Consider the following 17,523-nt stretch of genomic DNA (forward strand, 5'->3'; position numbering starts at 1 on the left):
CGTGCCGTCCGTCTCCTTCACACCGCGGGGACAAACGGCGCGGAATGGGTCCCATTCTCGCCTGGTTTTGCCTTTTGCTGTATCTGTAGGGCTAATTTGTCCCTGTATCCTTTCTAACCCTTTCCTTGGGGTAGGTGACTCTCCTCACTTGAAGGTTGCCACTAGTGTGTCTACATTAATCATCTTTCTTTCTTTTTTTATTGTGTTTTTTCTGTATTCTCCAGTATATTAGAATAAGAGGTCAACACACTCCAAAACAGTGTCAGGAAAGGTTTCTCTAATAAATACAGAAGTCTGAAGCACTTCATTAACTAGCTTGCAAAGACCACTTTCTAAGGCCATGATGCCCAAAAATTGCCATTAGAGTGATAAACCATGAGTGTGTTGTAGCAGGAGCTGACAGTGTGGCTGCCCTGAAGGAACCGTGTGCCTGCCTCGTCTGTTAGACCTCGTAGAGTATGTCTAAACCGGTAGTTACACCAAACGTCCTGAGGACATAAGGATACAAAAGACTTACGAAATCAATGCTATGGGAATGGCTATTGCGAGAAACTGTGGCGTATGGCCTTTCTCATAGATTGACCTTGAGCTCAGAAGTACCCAGGCTCTGTTTTTGTTATGACTGTTCATTTTGGATAACTATTACAGAGCTCATTTTCTGCAGTCATTAATCTTTTGGTTTCAGTTTATTCATAGCCAGTTAATAACTGTTCTCATGCCAGCATATCATTTGTACAACACTCCTCCCTCATGCTTCTGCCTCATTGTGTATTTGGAGTGAGCATTTCTGTATTCTCATATATTTTTTTGTTCAATTAAGCAAGCCAAGTTATTCTAGTTTCTAATACCAAATTTCAGTTTCCTTACTCATCACAGCTCTTCCTGCATGTGTTCAGTTTCAGTTCATCTTTTTTGAATGCTGTTGACCGAAATTTTAATGATCTTGATTTCTTTTACTTAAAAAATTATTTTTACAGATCTTTAAGAAAAAAAAATTCTACAGGAAGCTAGTCATTGGGCAAAACCATGACATAGATGAGGGCTCATTCTAGCTAATCACAAGATGTTAGATGCAGAAGTATTTTTGCCATTACATTCTTATGTAACAATTTATCAGTAATATTCTTTAGTAAAAGCAGTGATTACAAGTAGGTCTGTGTTAATCTGGGTAAAGCCAAGAAGCAGTAGCCTGTAGTATATGACTCTGGCTCTTTCTCGTGACTTGTGTTTGTAATGGCAGTTGAAGGGATCTCTGTAGCACATCTTTCATTCTAGCTTTCTGCACAGGCGGCTTCAGCTTGGAGAGCATTGCTTTCTATTCCAGTGAAGCTGAAAGCAAAGCATGAAAGCTAAAGTTGTTCACCCCTCTCAGAACTGAACTATTCTTCGCCTGCTTGACGTTTTAATTTTAAAATTGTAATGTGGGAGCTGCATAATTTTAAATCCTCTGATATGATTAGCTCTCACCTCATTGTTAGAAATAATCTTAGTTTGTTCTAGGAGTCTCTAATTTGTATTTGTAAGGAGCCTGCAATGGAAAGGTGCTGCAACTCCTTAGGGACTAAAGATGCTTTTCTGTGGTCAGTGTTTATACTAGAAGAAATCAGCTATTATGTGTATTTTTTTAAGAATGATAAATTATGATAATTCACTTCCTAGGAAAACTAGGTTGTGTGTTACATAATGAAGATAGCGTAGGGGGAAGCTGTGTGTGCTGAGCAGCTTCATTCTTACCATAGATTGCACACTACTGTTCTGGTACATGTTCCAAACCTCTATATAATAATTTACAGATACTGAGTTATGTGTTTGATGTCAACAAATTGACCACGTTTTCTTCTTAGATTTGGATGCCTAACTATAAATAGCCTGACTTTTAAATATGTCAAACTCTGCAGCTCCTGTTGACCTAAATGGGATCTGTGCATATTCAGCACTCTTGAAGATCATGCTGCTTATTACAGACCTAACTTTAAATGCCTGTATGTATAAATATAAGTAGATAATAAAGCATTTGAATTACTGAGGAGTGATATTTTGACCATCTATGTAGGCTTTGTTGGGTTTTTTTGCTTAATATCTATGAGATAACAGTACTTTTGCATTTCAGAAATAGTTGCAATAAATTGGGCTATGAGACGATTGTATTTCAGGGTAGTTTTATGTTCCAGCAAGTGTTGAAAGAGGATGACAGATAGTTGCACTTTAACAAATTTAGCTTCATTGTTGATGTATATTGATTTCATGGAACGGTTTAAACAGTTTGAACTAATAATAAACATTTGGTAATTTAATGGTTTCCTATGTCTCATTGAAATATCTGTTTGTCCTTGTGTTTCTATGTGCTACTGCAGATCACAAGCGTCTGGTAAAGTAATAAGCGGAGAGGAACATTTTTCAAGCAAAAAGTGCCTGGCTTGGTTTTATGAATATGCAGGTAATATGCAATGGATTCATATTTAAAATGATATGGTTTTGTTTAAAACAAAGGAATGCATCAAATACTAACTGCATTTTGCTTTCTTATGCCGGTGTAGACATAAGAAATATGTCTATATTTGCTTTTTTATAACATACACTTGAATCAGTATGCTTTTACTATTGCCTTCTCAGTATTTGGGGTTTTTTTTACTTGTTGCTTTTTCTTTACTCTTATGCTTTATAACTTACCGTGGCATTCTTTAAAATGAAGTAACTGATGTTGAAGTACAGTGTTGAACCAGAATATACTGAGTGATTCTACTTCTTGATTAAAGTCATCAAGCAGAAGTCAGAACACTGAGGGATAATTTACATGCAAGTTTATTTATCTAACTGTATCTTGTTTATAATCAAATTGGAAAGGTAATGATCTAGTTCATTATTTAAGTCTCTTGGTTTTCTATTTATGAAAGAAAATAATAGTGTGATAAATCCTGCAAAATATACTGCACATTGGCCCAAAGCAACTATTACTTGGATGGCAATTCTGAGTTAGTTGAAAGAGGTGGGGGGCAGGTGGTAGTGGCTGCCAAGGGAATGGCAAAGCGACCCAGTCACTACTTGAAGTCCATCATAACTGTTTGGTGATTAAAACTCACTAGTGGCCAGATGTCAGTATAAAATGAGCTGCTGATTTATCTACCAGCAACTGGTTTGAGAGTATTTATCAGAACTGAGATTTTCCTTGCAGTCTTTCCATAGTAATGAACTACTCCTGTTTCTAGTAATCTCCTTTCTAAATTTAGGTTAGAGGCATACTCTTCTGGAGTAAAGAGCCTTTTCTGAGGAAGATAATAATTCTCAGTTAATTTTCTTCTGATAAATGTGCCTGCATATACTTTTAACATCAGTAAATTTTGTTTTTGTTGTTGGGTCAAGAACTGAGGGTAGGAGGTTATACTTTATTAGTTAACCAGTAATCAAAATATGCCAAGTTTCTAGCATAAGATAGAATTCCAGTGAAATTTATACACCAGAGAGATTAAATGTTTCCAATAGAAGATAAAACTACACATGTACACATATATGAGCTGTACCTATAACTTCTGGACCAGAAGCACTGATTCAAGTTTGTCTGTCATTACCAGTGAACCCTTGTATGTGTTTTTCTTCATAACTTAAACTTTGGGGGTTTTAACACATTCTGTGTAACAGTGTTTTGCCTTGCTTACCTAGGCAAATTTTTCTTTGCAATATTTTTCAAGAGGTAGAAGTTTATGATCCTAATGCTAGTTGCATTTTATTTTCCCATAAAAGTGGCCATTCTCAATATTTTTTATTGACTGTTATCTCACAGTGAGTAGGTATTCAAAGTATGTAATCCAAATTCTTACAAAGAATTCTGCTTACAGTAACAGCAGCAGATACAGATGGAGACAGATATCATCAAGGGCTCTGTCTATGTATAAGTAGCAAAATTTGCCAAAAAATCGTAGCATGGAGTGTGGCTTTGGAAGATAAAACCTTTGCCTTTGCCATGAGTTCATATGCATTAAAACAATGTTAACATAATGATCCAAGACACATCAAAATACTTTGTCAGCATGTCTTCTAATAATATTTTACTGCCCAGTAGGAGTCATTTTTTGGAACAGATTTATTGGAAATAACCAAAACCAGAGAGAGATTTAGAGAAACAAAGCACTGTAGAATATGTCTCTATGTGCTCTTTAGTTGTGCTATTTTACTGCATTTTAAAGGGGTTTTTTTGTGTTAAAATGGAGAAGTGACAGCATAACACTAACTGTTGTGGTCTGAATCAAGTTATTTTCATTGCGGACATAAACCTTTTTTGCTTTGTACATGGTTAACATGCTTAGCATTTCTGCAATTTATTTTTTCCACTTTCCTCATACTACTCAGCATCATAAAACTAACCCTACATTATTTGAAGATTCATCCTCTTCTGTGTTAGTGCAAACCCATAATGTTAGCACTATTGCAAGAGTAATATGCATAATAACTCAGATGGAAATAAATTTTTTCTTGATAAAACAACTCTGTGAAGAACATTATTCATAGAGTAACTTCAGCACAGAGTAGTGGTACCCAAGTTGTATTTAAAAACTGTTGAGTGCTGCAGTTATCAGAGTTGAGCTACATTAATAGGAAGGACAGCGTAGTCTTTTGAAAACTCACCTACACAAACTAAATTGGCTTATCTGCTGTAGGGAGGCAGTGCACAACATGAACATTCTGGTTTAGTGTGTAACATACGTGACTCCACACTGTAGTTGATAGTATAGTTCTAACATAAAAACTACTTAATAGTGTAATTTGGTGTTTCTAAAAGTGGATTGTGTGTAATATAGCCTAATTGTTGTGCGTAACCTTTGTGAGCAGTGAATGTTACTTAGATTACAGTCTGGTGTGGTTTGTGTTTTGAAGGTCCTGATGAAGTTGTGGGCCCTGAAGGCATGGAGAAGTTCTGTGAAGACATCGGTGTTGAGCCTGAAAATGTAAGTTTATTGAACAATGTTAATAACCCTTTAAAAGGGGGTATTGGGTAAGGTGAAGTTCTGTTTAAAACTCTTAACTCTCCTAAGCAGAGTTGTTCATCTTCCTGCTTTTAGGAGCTGTTCCAAGATATCTCAGCTGCATACATCAATTATACTTGGCTGGTGTGTGAGATGTTTGGGTTGGGTTTTTTTATTTATAGTAATACTTCATTTTCAGAAATGGAAATTAAGGGAAAGATTGCACATAGCTGAAATATTTATAGAATATAAAGTACAAGTAGGTGCAACAATTGCTACAATATTTGAATGCTTAGAGTTTTCTTCTTGGACTTTGAGAAATCAGCATCTTCTTACATACTGACTCCTATTTCTCACCTTGTTATTTTTGCTTCCCCTAGATTATTATGTTAGTTTTAGCGTGGAAACTAGAGGCTGAAAGCATGGGATTTTTTACCAAGGAAGAATGGTTAAAAGGAATGACCTCATTACAGTAAGTTTTTATATATATAATAGAATGTTCTAATTTTATGTTTTTACCAGTAGCTTAATTATTCTTGCTCCGTCTCTTAGGCATTGGAAGTAAGACACAGAAACACTTTTGGTTTTGATCAGCAACAGTGAAGTGAATATGATGAGTTCACTCAAATGATTAAGTTTTGTCTAAACCTAGTAAGTTAGGTTTTGGTGGCGGCTTTTTCTTACAAAAAGTATGTTCAAATATCTTTCTAGTTAGACAAATAAGTAGATCTGGAGATGCACATAAACATATCTCAGCACTGGCATTCTAGGAAGATTTTACTGATTTCTGAGCTTTATAGATTAGGACTTCATGGATAATCATTTTGGCTATTAGTATTCTTTAATAGATGCATGTCAAAAACCATGCTTAATGCTCAGGTTAAATATCCTTTTCAATTTGTAAATTAACTTTCTCCTTCTGTTTGTAAGAATTTTTGGTGAACTAATGCTCTGCCTAGAGATTAGTTTAATGAAAGAAACAATCAGCTTTTTGTTAGGCTTAGTTCAGTTGTCACTTTTTTGTTTGTTCTTTGTGAAATTATTTACAGTACCTGAATGTTTTAAGAGTGACTTGTTATGACACTGTGTTCAATATTAAAAATGTCAGAGAGCTACTATTGCAGCTACAGCACAGTGGGAAAGAAGGGTTGATTTTATCAGTTGTGAATAGGTTTGGGAACTTGTATTGGGCAGATATTCTCTGGTTACTCAAAACCATGGAGTAAGTGACCCTGGTCTGGACTCTTTCTAGCTTTGGGATCAGGCTTCCTATAGATGCTTTGTTTGGTTTGTGACTATCAGGAGGAATTAAATTTAGTAAGAGCTGGAATCTTTTAAGAACAGAACTGGTCATGCTGTACCATATAAGACAGAAAATATGGTGATGCTGTACATTTTTACATAAACAGACTTGTGATTGGAGCACTTGCCTAGGCCCAAACCAGTTAATCTGTATGTTCTGCTTCCCCTAGGTGTGCTCTAATAGCAGGTTGTAGGCTAAGCAGCTGGATGAAACAGTAACACTCACGTAAAGGAATTCAAGATGCATTGGCTCTAAAAGATGTGCTGGTTTTGGCTGGGAGTGAGTGAGCAGCAGTGTGGTGCTTAGTTGCTGCCTGGCATTAAACCATGACAAAATCTGTAGACTTGGGCTGTTGCTTGCTGGGATTACATCTGGAATGGGGGAATCGAGTTTTCTTGAAAGGTTTGACAGAAGTTTTAAAGGAAAATGATTTTACACTCTTAAAGCAATAGAATATTACTACATTCTTGCACAACTTTTTATAATTTTCGCATGAAGAAATGATATTAAAATGCAGTAAAAGCCCAGAGTGTATTCTAATCAGTTATATTATGGCATCATTATTTCAAAGTACCTGAAATGTCACAAGGTAATTGCATGAACAGAATGGGGGGAATTCAGCTCCATAGTAAGACACCTAAATGTGTGGTTTATATGTAAGAGCTGTATTTGTTAAACTCTTGCTGCAATCTTTGGAGATCTAGTCAGTGCAATGGAGCCTAGGCAGGTATTCAGTTTGCCTTAAGATCTAGTGACTGGTCACCTGAATCGCTCTTGCAGGCGTCTTGAGCTTTGAATGGCAACACCTAAAGCTTAAGACACCTAAATCTAATGTACAATTAGATGGCAACATTTGGGTGCCTGAATCTTGAAGTGACATTTTGTGTGTGGCTTTTTAATGCACTGGTGAAGTTTGTTAGAAATGAGGAGAAAAATAAATATGTAATAAGGTGTACACTGTCAAAATGAAGGTGGATTGAGCACTAAATAGCAGCTTATGAGACTTAAGAAACTTAAGCTGTGAGATGTCTAGTATGTTGTGTAGGTAGGGTGAATTCTGCTTTATATCTATTTGTGTGTGCATATATATATATATATGTATACATATATGCAAGTTGGGTGCCTGCATGTCTCTTCATAGTCAGCAGAAAGAAACAAGTACCTCTGCTGAACAATTCATTTCAGCTGCTTTAAAGATCTCTTTAGGATGAAGTATATGCACTACCATTAGATGCTTTTGATTTAATGTTTGTATAAGTCTTGCTAATTTTTCTTTTCAGTGACATAAAACCATGTGTGAACAGCTGTGAAGTATAAAACATCGGTATATCTGAGTGGGAGTTATTGAATCATCACTCCATCCATGTTAGATATGCCTCAAATGTTCTTTCTACCTCCATATAAATTAAAATGCGTCTGCTTTATGGTGCTATTTCTAAGTTTTGTTAGGAATGTGATGTAGGGATGTGAAAGGAATGTAGTGGGCTAATGTCTAGTTTTGTTGATCTTGAGGTAACATTATTTAATGCTATCTTTCAAGTAAAGATGGTTTGAGAAATTGCATCTTTTCTAGTCTTTATACAGGAGTTTGGTGTTGATTCACTTGTGCTAATTAGAAGGTTGTTCTGACTGTTAGGAAGATTATTCTAAGTATGGGTGACCTCAGTCATCTTGTTTATGGTGCAGCCACACAAGCAGCTTTATCTCTGAAAAAGAGAAGTTTGACAACCTTGCCTCACCAGTGGGAAGAAAAGCAGTGGCCAGATGCACAAACACCCTAAGTAGCTTTAACAGAGAGATGCATTGGACCCAGAGGGTGGTGCCTGTGTGCTTAAGAGCATGATCTGTTTGACTGTTCAGTTTTAAGTAGGTTGACAATAAATAGCTCAGGAGTCTCAAGACTCAAAAATTGCACACCTTCATACCAATCTTTTCAAAAGAATCACTTCTGCATTAAAGTACACAGTAGATATTTGCATACTTTGCATTTAAATTTATGATTATTTGAACAGTTTTAACAATACTTGTTGTAAGAAATTTAAACATACAGAAATTTGTGCTTACCCATGGTATGGTAAATAATCTCAGTTAAGTATCAACTTAACGAAATGTGTGGTAACCCACTCTAAGTAGTTTATATGTGTCATGAGTGCACTAACAACATTAGCATTTAGGTGGATGTTAAACAGGTAGATTTGTTCTCAAATGTTCAGGACATTCTATTGGCAGTATGAAGGTTTGAACATTAGAAAGGCACCTCATTTTATATTCATCTCTTCTATCTAGCATAGTGTATTGCTGTTTTAAAGGCTAAAGGGTAGAATATGCAGGCCAGTTAGATGGCTGAAGACAAAAAAAGTAATTTTATCTTTAGCTAACTTTGCCAAAGCTTTTAAGACAGGAGTTCTTTTCAACTTAATGTATGGTTTATTGCAGTTCTGTCATCTGAATATGAAGCCTAATTAGCTAATAGTTTTATTTATTTAGCGCCAGTCTTGGCTAGGACTCAGTTCTGCTGTAGCTAGATCTGCTAGAGACAAGAAATAACAAAAGGCTGCATCAGCTGGAATTGCTGCGTTTTCTGTCAGTCTGTCCCTCTCAGACTGTGACAAGACAGATGTGCAGACACAGGCTGACAGACCTGAGGAACAGGAAGTATCAGCTGCAGGCAAAGCACAGCATCAGTGTATAGCATTTCAGCAACCTGCTGCAGCACTCCCGAAGGACCCTTGCTGTCGGCCTGTGTGACAAGTCCATGAGGAGCTGTTAAAGATGGAAAAGTGTTCTCTGAGATGCCTCCAAAAGGGGCACACGTGGCCACCAGAGAAGTATTTATGTACATCTGCATTTCTGAAAGTATTGCTTCTGTCATGAAGGATACAGGGCAAGGTGGATTTTATTTTTATTCTTTGTAAATCATGGAAGCTGTTTTATAAGAATAAAATATGATATAACATCTCTTCTTTTGAGTCTTTCCTGGAGGATTAGTAAGTGTAAATTATTCTCCTTTGCCATTGTTGGTGAATTTAACCCATTTTCTATTTGGAAACAAAATTCCTTGCTGAGTAAAATACATGGAGATCTGTTTTGCCAAAGGGTTATTTTTGCCAAAGCATGATCCTGTCAACTAGGAGACCTGTACATTTTCATACAGCCTGTAATTTTTCAATTGAATAGGTACTGGCTAATTCAGGTGATAGATTTATCAGGGCTTGTATTTACCAGTCACAAAACCTGAGCACGCTAGTATGTTCTGCAGAGTGCCAGCTCCATCCTGCCTTTTGTAAACATGTAGTCCTCGAAGTGTGTGTTTAGGGGTTTTTTTTCCCCAAAGAGGTACAGCATAAAGGCCTTATTTACAACTGGATTTTACCCCTTAATGCACACTGAATACTGTTTTTCTCCAAATTTTCATAGTGATTGAAAGATAGTGATAGTGCTGATTATTAATTGCAGAGGAGGGCATAAAAAACCTACTATATGAGAAATAAAGCAGACACTTTGTATTATGTTGCTGATATATTTTTAAAAAACTAAACTTGCCTATAGAAACTGGCATTCAGCCTTTCACTAAGCTGCAAATGTTGATCATGTTCAACATTCTTTAAGTCGCTTTTATAGTATTACTCCTGTACATCTGATGATGGCATTTTGGTGATTTTAACTTTTTGGCTGCTGGTATTTATTTTTTTCATTGCCCTAATGTTGTGTTTTGAACTTTTTACATTATTTGTGTGTTTGCTTGTTTGTTTTTAAGGTGTGACTGTACAGAAAAATTGCAGAATAAATTTGACTTCTTGCGGTCACAATTGAATGACATTTCATCCTTTAAGAATATCTACAGATATGCCTTTGATTTTGCAAGGGTAAGACTACTGGAATGTTATAAAAGTTCTTATTTTAAGTGTTCAACAAGCTTGTACTTGAGTGGTTTCTGTGCTTTATTCAACCTTAGGAAAAAGACCAGCGAAGTCTTGATATTGATACTGCAAAGTCCATGTTAGCTCTTCTGCTTGGAAGAACCTGGCCACTGTTTTCAGTATTTTATCAATACCTGGAGGTACAAGTTTCCTTGACTTTCTGAGTGATGGCATAGTAGTTGGGCTGTTCTGTGAAAGCATTTCAGTGTTTATGTTGCTTTACTCAGTGTATGCATATTCATAGAATCATAGAATTAGAGAATTTTAGGGGTTGGAATGGACCTTACAGATGACCTAATCTCAGTCTCCCCTGCCATGGGCAGGGACACCTCCCACTACACCAGATTGCATATGGCCTCATCCAACCTGGCTTTGAAAACTGCCAGGGTTGGGGCATCCATTACCTTCCTGGCCAACCTGTTCCAGTGTTTCACCACCTTCACAGTAAAAAACATTTTTCTGACATCTAGCCTACATTTCCCCTGCTTCAACTTGAATCCATTACCCCTTGTCCTATTACTGCAGTTCCTAACAAAGTGTCCCTCTCTGGCTCCCCTGTAGCCCCTTCAGATACTGATAGACCACTATGAGGTCTCCACACAAACTTCTGTTCTCCAGACTGAACAGCCCCAACTTCCTTAGCCTGTCTTCACAGGGGAGATGCTCCAATCTTCTTATCAACTTCATTGATACTGCCCCTTTTCCCTTTCTAGAAGTTCTTATGAAAGCTTCTTGTGTGCATCACAGATCGTTTTCTACCTCGCTGTGCCCCATCCACCTTGTCTTATTAAAGGCAATGAAAATTCTGTCTTAGACTGTAAAGGTAAATTTTAAATTAAATTGAAGATCCACATTAGTCTGTTCAGCTGCATCTGGTGAATTTCAGCTGTGCTTTGTGTAGGTACAGTGTACCTTGGTCTGGCTGTCTCTGAAAGATTTTGGTCAGCTCAACTGCAAGTGACTGAGTAATGTGGATGTGTGTAGGTTGTAGGAATGTGCTAGACTTGAGACTATTCCCTGGCTTCAGATCAGTACTAACATTACAAAGTAGATGTCCTTATGGTCATAATGTGTTGTACTCAGGATAAAAGAACACTTTTGCAGTATTCTGGAAATACATCTCAGATAGGTATTTCCCACTTCAGGGCAAGACGAAAATATACCAGTTTGTGAAGCTTAAAGAGTAGTGACTTCCTGATTCCGTAGTATTTTGATTTTGTTCTGATCATTCAAGAAACTATTTCATGTGGTTTCAGACCTATGAAATAGGTACATATGTTGTGTTTTTAGAATTGGAAAATGTAGGAAATAGTAGCCATTGTTACCAATTAAATTGTTAGGAACTGATTTACAATAAAATGAGGTAAATGAGATGCATTTTAATGTTCTGAAATTATTTTCCTAGCAATCGAAGTATAGAGTTATGAACAAGGATCAGTGGTACAATGTACTAGAGTTCAGCAGAACTGTCCATGCAGATCTTAGCAACTATGACGAAGATGGTGCATGTAAGTATTCTTAACACTTTGCTTATTCAACTACTATTGCAGTATTTTAAAACTACTTAAATAAAACACATTTCTGTAACAGAAACAATACTGTTTTCTCCAACAATGCATAAATAAACAGTCCTAATAGCCATCCAGCTTTAAACTGCAGACAGTAATTGTAGTAGTATGTCAGGGGTATGATGGTAAGATGAACCACCTTACTGTCAGTGAGGATCTGGTGAAGGTGCTTGCTACGTGAAACGATAGACTTGCAAATAGAATTATAAACAGCAAACTCTCACTTTGGACTAGTATATAATAAACTTTGTCTTAACAATCAAGTCACCTGCATGCTGGTACTTTGGGCTGTACTCTACATCTGGCTGGTAGTCAATCAGGCTACGACTGAATTGCATTAATCATCCCATTTTGGTCTGTGTTCTAATTATTCACAATTTTGAAAGCTCTAGGAAGAAGTAATTAGTTGTGCTGGTTTACAATATAACCTTGTTTTTGTGCTTTCTGTTCAGTTCAGTGCACCTATCAGATGTCAGGAACACTTTTCCATAATTCTGTGTAGCTTTTTTTTTTTGGTGTACTTTTTGCCACCCTTGGATTGAAGTGATTGTAGTGATCTAGGAGTATTTGAGCGTAGGATTGACATGGGTGCTGCCTAGACCAATAATTTTAACCTTGATATGTTAAGAGAATATATTTGAAAGACATTGCAACTCTTAACTCCAGGTTTTGTCCATTTGCAGGGCCTGTACTTCTGGATGAATTTGTTGAATGGCAAAAAGTTCGTCAAGCGTCATAGCAAGAGTTCAAAGGAAAATGCAAAAGTTTTTTTTTGGGTGCCCGCCTGTACACAAAGTAATGAGAAAAAAGGATTGCATTTTCGTTCGTAAGAAAGACTTTACAGTAATTTTTTTCCTTTTTCAAGGAAATTTTCTTGTTACATGTGATATGGGCATTGAACCACACCTCTTCTGAGACTGAAAGTTGGAGTTCTTGTTTTGAGTCTTATGTTTATAGCATTTATTTCCGAACAATAAAGATTCAGATTTGTGACAAAGGCCTAAAAGTGAAGAATGTCCCTTGAATGTGAGTGTGGTGTCTATTTTTAAAACCAAATCTATAAGAATATCTTTCTCAGAAGTGCCCTTTGCTATGTATTTTTGAAGACCTTAAAAATGCTTAACTGGCACTGTTGCTTGATGATGGTATGATTGTCTTGTGTGGCAGACATTAGAAAGAGTGACTGATTTTCGAAGCCCTGGGTGGGAGTGTGATAATTTGTGTATTGAGTATTGGTCATGGGTTGTGCCACAGTTTTCAACTCCTTGTGGAGATAAAGGCCTTAAGCTCCTATTACTGGTTGGTTTTATTTTTTCTTTCTTTGTTCAGTCCTCACCCAGGGGCATGGCATTTAATGGCAGCCCTTCTAAAGCAGAGGCTGTAGAGCATATGGCTCTGTGTGCAGAATGGCTGAAAACTAGTTGCCTGTACTTCAGATGCTGAACACAGATACTTTCTGGTACAGTAAGGCAGCTTCAGATTTTTACTACTATTTAGACTTTGGATTGCTTTGTATAAAAGTGCAATTTATACTTTAAAAGGGAAAGCTGGAAAGACTTGGTTTCAAGCTTTGCTTCTTATATGTTTTATACTGGAAGCATTCGCAACACGACTCTTTTTATCTCCCTGGATGGTTTGCATAATGTAAGTAAAGAAGAGACTATTTAATCACCTACCTTTGACCAGGTAACAGGCTGTATGTAACAGGCTATTAATTTTCACCCTGTTACTCCTATGTATTGAGTCCAATAACTACTGTGATTACCCTTTTAGGTGTTCAGTATGCGTGGCAGCCTTTAAATATAGTAGAAGTTTGTCACTCTTACCTTCCTGCCCAGAAGGCCCAATGCCACCCCTGAGAAGGAAAGGGATTTTAATGAGTGAATGTGAAAAACCAAACTAAAATGAGACAATGAATTTGTAACTTCTACTTTATCATATAAATGTATAATGTAGACTGTGATAATGCCATGAGACTCAGTCAGTGATCAAGGCCTCGTTGTGCCAAATATTTCAACAGCTTGAAATAAGAATAGACAATGTAAGATAGGCATGACTTGAAGATCTTTGCCTCAGGGAAATGACTTCTGTTTTGCACATCCCTTAGTCATACTGACAAACATGTATTTTCCTGTCCTTAAGGAAAGCTATATTCCCAAGATGATTTTTTTTTTTCTACAAGGAGAGCAGGGGAAAAAGAAAGAAGAGGTGCAAGGAGAAGTAATAAGGTGGTGTACAAACTACTAGTGTGTGCCTGTACTCTTGTTCTACTACCGAGGACCACACTTGCAACTTACTGTCCAGATCTGCTTGCTGTGGGCTGCAGAAAGCAGAGCAGTGGTGGGCCATGAGTTGTTCTGCAAGTCACCTTGAACCTTAGAAGCTTGGTTTCACCCAAGTGATAAAAAGCTTTGGGGTAAAAAGACACAAGAAACAGTTAAGATACTTGGAAGATCTCTGCTTATACAGTGGCTAGTGTCTGCATGCAAACAGATGCACTACAGTTGTTATAACTATGTTTCCACCTATTTTACAGAAAGTGCTAAATTCTAGACCTCATATAAGCTGCAGCATTTCTCTTGAGTAGGTTACAAGTTGTCCATTTGCATTGCTGGTATTTCTGATTTCACTCATAACAGAGTGCCTTTCATTTGGAAATTGCCCTACTCCACAGAAAGTTTGTGCCAGAATGAGATTAACTTCATGTCCCAAGACCTACTCGTAATGTCCTAAGATGCACCAGTTGATCGATGTCAAGGGAAGTTCTGCTGTATATTAAATCCCTTCAGGGGCACTGATTCTGAAATGACTTTCTCAAATTCACTGCAGTCACTCTTCTTGCATAGTACAGTTAGTCCCCAATGGGTAATTCCCCTTCCAAAAGTTTTGAAATACTGTTTAGAATATTTTGTAGTGCAATTTAAAAAAAAAAATCATCTTTTAGGTAACTGCAAACTGTTGTGAATTCAGTTTAAATCAATTGGTCCTTGAGGATGGCATTAGAGTGTAAGAGTAGGAGTAATGCATCTACCAATCTGAGGTCGTCAAGTACTTACCGTTAAGGTGAAAGACACTATGTGATGTATCATTTGTATCTCTGTTAAGGTTTTATCAGTATTCCTATAATAAATCCGTGTTTCAGGGATTTATAACTTGTGTGTGTGATTGAAAATCATCAGTTACTGTAAAACTTTGACTGGGTATGAATGTATTTAAACTAGTTAAAATCAATATAGTTTTTCAAATTTGAATAAAATAGAATTTTAAGTTATGTTTCCGTGCTCAAAGCTGCAATCAGATTTATTGTTTCAATGTGAATTAATGACTTGTACAGTTTCATTGTAAGCCAATCACTTTTATTAGCTGTCTTACATTATGTCACCTTACAGCTTACTGTGGATAAGTGCCAAAAGCTGTTAATTTGTTTCTTTTAATTTTGTGCACATCCACAAAGCCAAAACTGAGTTCTGCTAAATGCTTTCTTTAGTCTTTGAACTTTTAATTTTTGTTTTGCTCAGGTGCATTTCAGTCTAATGAATTTAAAAAACAAAAAGGTTACACTTTATCTTTCAGTATTCTAAGATGAAATTCAAGTGAAATATGCTGCCACTGAAAAATAATAAAATCAAAGGTGAAATGTCTTCCAGAACTAAATCATAGTGGTGTCTATCTTGATGTTACAAACTTTGAGTTAATCTCACTTTCATTTCTTGATATTAACTCTTCCTAACATGATTAATTATTTCTGGTTTACTTAGACAACTAACAGTTTTCAGGGTAAAATCTGAAAACACCCACCTGTTCACAGAAAAAGCCATACTGGTAGATCAGAATGTAATATTTCTCCTGTGTAAAAATGTGATCTTGAATTAAACAGTCGTGTATGTTTACTTATGTCTTTAACTGTATATGTAGTTTTGATCCACTTTCTTTGCTGTTTAAATGTCTAATTCTTTACTAATGTCTGTAATTTCACGTTTCTATATAGCAGACTTTGAATTTTGCATTGGAGGTGACCATGGACACCAGCTTGGTACCTGTCATGGGTGGCCCAAATAGGAGCCCTGTGGTCTCTGACCATTGTTCAGGTTTTTTTGAATGTCTCAAAAGCTTTGAGCTGATATATTAACTGCACAAAAATTGCAAAAGGGGACCATAAGTTTAATGTTTCTGATGTTTTGTTCATTTTTTGAGCTAGTGAACAGTTCTTTCAATGCAATATGTACAAACTTGTACAGGTTTAGCTTTGTTAAGTATGATGAATAAAATGGTATGTAATAGGGCAGAAAACGTGTTTTTTGGTCATGCTGCCTCTTTTAGTCTTTTCTGTTGTGTTTTAATGTACGTATAATCGTTCTCAAAATCACAAAGAGACTTAATTCCAGCAAGATGGATCAGACTAATTTTTAAGTTAACCTTATTGAAGAATTTCTTTGCTTCTATGTGTAGATATAGGAAATTGAACTTTATCTCAACTGGGAGAAACAGCAAACACCGTTCTTGATTATATCCCATGTTGTTAGGTGCTCATAGAACATAATAACCTTGGAAATTAAGTCATTAATTATTCATTGAATGAACACTGTTCCAACAACTTGTTGCAATGCATGTGAATGAAAAAAGAATGAGCTTTTCTCTCTTCCCTGGCTGCCTGCCTCCCTTTACCCTCCCCCAGCCTATGTCCTGGGTCACTTGTGTGTTTTAGGAAAGGACTTTGTGTTTTCTAGTGTACCTCTCTGTAAGGTCTTTCAGAGTTATTACGGAAAGATCAAAAACAACAGTCATGGTACGTTTGAGTTAATGACAGTTTTTTCCTTAGAGATGCAACTTGTTCCTTGCTTGACACTTTCTGTTGTTGAGGTCTGATGCCACCACCTGCCTCAGGACAGTCTTCCTTCAGTTTCTCTCAGACCTAAGGCAATGCTTGTTTGTTGTCTTCACGATTCTGCTTTGTCTTTTGACAATGAAGTTCTCAATGCCTTCCTGAGGCAGTAGGAGTTTAGTGGCATAGGCACAGCAGGCATCTCATACCTACAAGTGATTGTAACAGTTTTGTTACTTCTTCACCCTTGACTTCTGCATCATCATTCTCTATTTCTTTCTGTCTGTGAAAGGAGACTGTAGCTGTTAGGTAGGTGCGTTAAAGACTGAACATGTCCTGCAAGATCATTGCCTGTGTTACCTTAATTTTAATTTTAAACCACTGCCAGACTTGTCACCAATATGAAATCAGTTTCTGAGGTTTGATCACTTAATCCAGATTCTAAGCTTAATTTTGTTCCTGTTTTGTCCTAGTTAATCAGAGTATGACATTTTCTACATACTAGAATCTCCTTACCATTTTTTCCCCTGAATAGTGACCATAGTAACAATGACAGAAGATACTGAATTTCTGGTTTATAGGCCTTACAGTGGACAGATTTTTATCTTGATGAGCCATGTACTATTTTGTAATCCAAGTTGGTTCCAACATATTTCTATGGCATGACTTACAACTTTATAAGTTACTAAAATGTTATGGTTGTGTCCTGTTCTCCTAGAAACTGCCTATTGATAAAGATGCTTTAAACTCAAAACATTTTTCAGCTTCCTAAACTTCTTCCCTAATTCTGACAATTTAAGAAAAATAATTAATCACTCTGTGTTTTGGGGGTTTGTTCTTGTATGTATTTTTTTTAATTCAGTAGTGAATTAGTGCTGATTATAAAATAAAGGTATTTTCAGCTGATTTCAATTCTAGCTAATAGGCAACGTAGTTTTATCCTTATTGTTTT

The 17,523-nt window shown here is 36.5% G+C and overlaps 1 protein-coding gene across 1 annotated transcript; it reads left to right on the top strand.

Moving 5' to 3' along the window:
* The first annotated feature begins 2,340 nt into the window (after nt 1–2,340).
* On the top strand, nt 2,341–12,749 carry DCUN1D5 (DCN1, defective in cullin neddylation 1, domain containing 5). The gene is made up of 7 exons (XM_009084754.1): nt 2,341–2,437; nt 4,870–4,940; nt 5,339–5,430; nt 10,019–10,127; nt 10,217–10,321; nt 11,587–11,689; nt 12,433–12,749. Exons 1-7 carry the CDS (start codon nt 2,341–2,343, stop codon nt 12,486–12,488), a joined length of 633 nt encoding a protein of 210 aa, XP_009083002.1. The 3' UTR covers nt 12,489–12,749.
* Nucleotides 12,750–17,523: the final 4,774 nt, after the last annotated feature.

Source organism: Acanthisitta chloris, unplaced genomic scaffold (assembly GCF_000695815.1).
Source record: "Acanthisitta chloris isolate BGI_N310 unplaced genomic scaffold, ASM69581v1 scaffold6121, whole genome shotgun sequence".
Lineage (NCBI taxonomy): Eukaryota > Metazoa > Chordata > Aves > Passeriformes > Acanthisittidae > Acanthisitta > Acanthisitta chloris.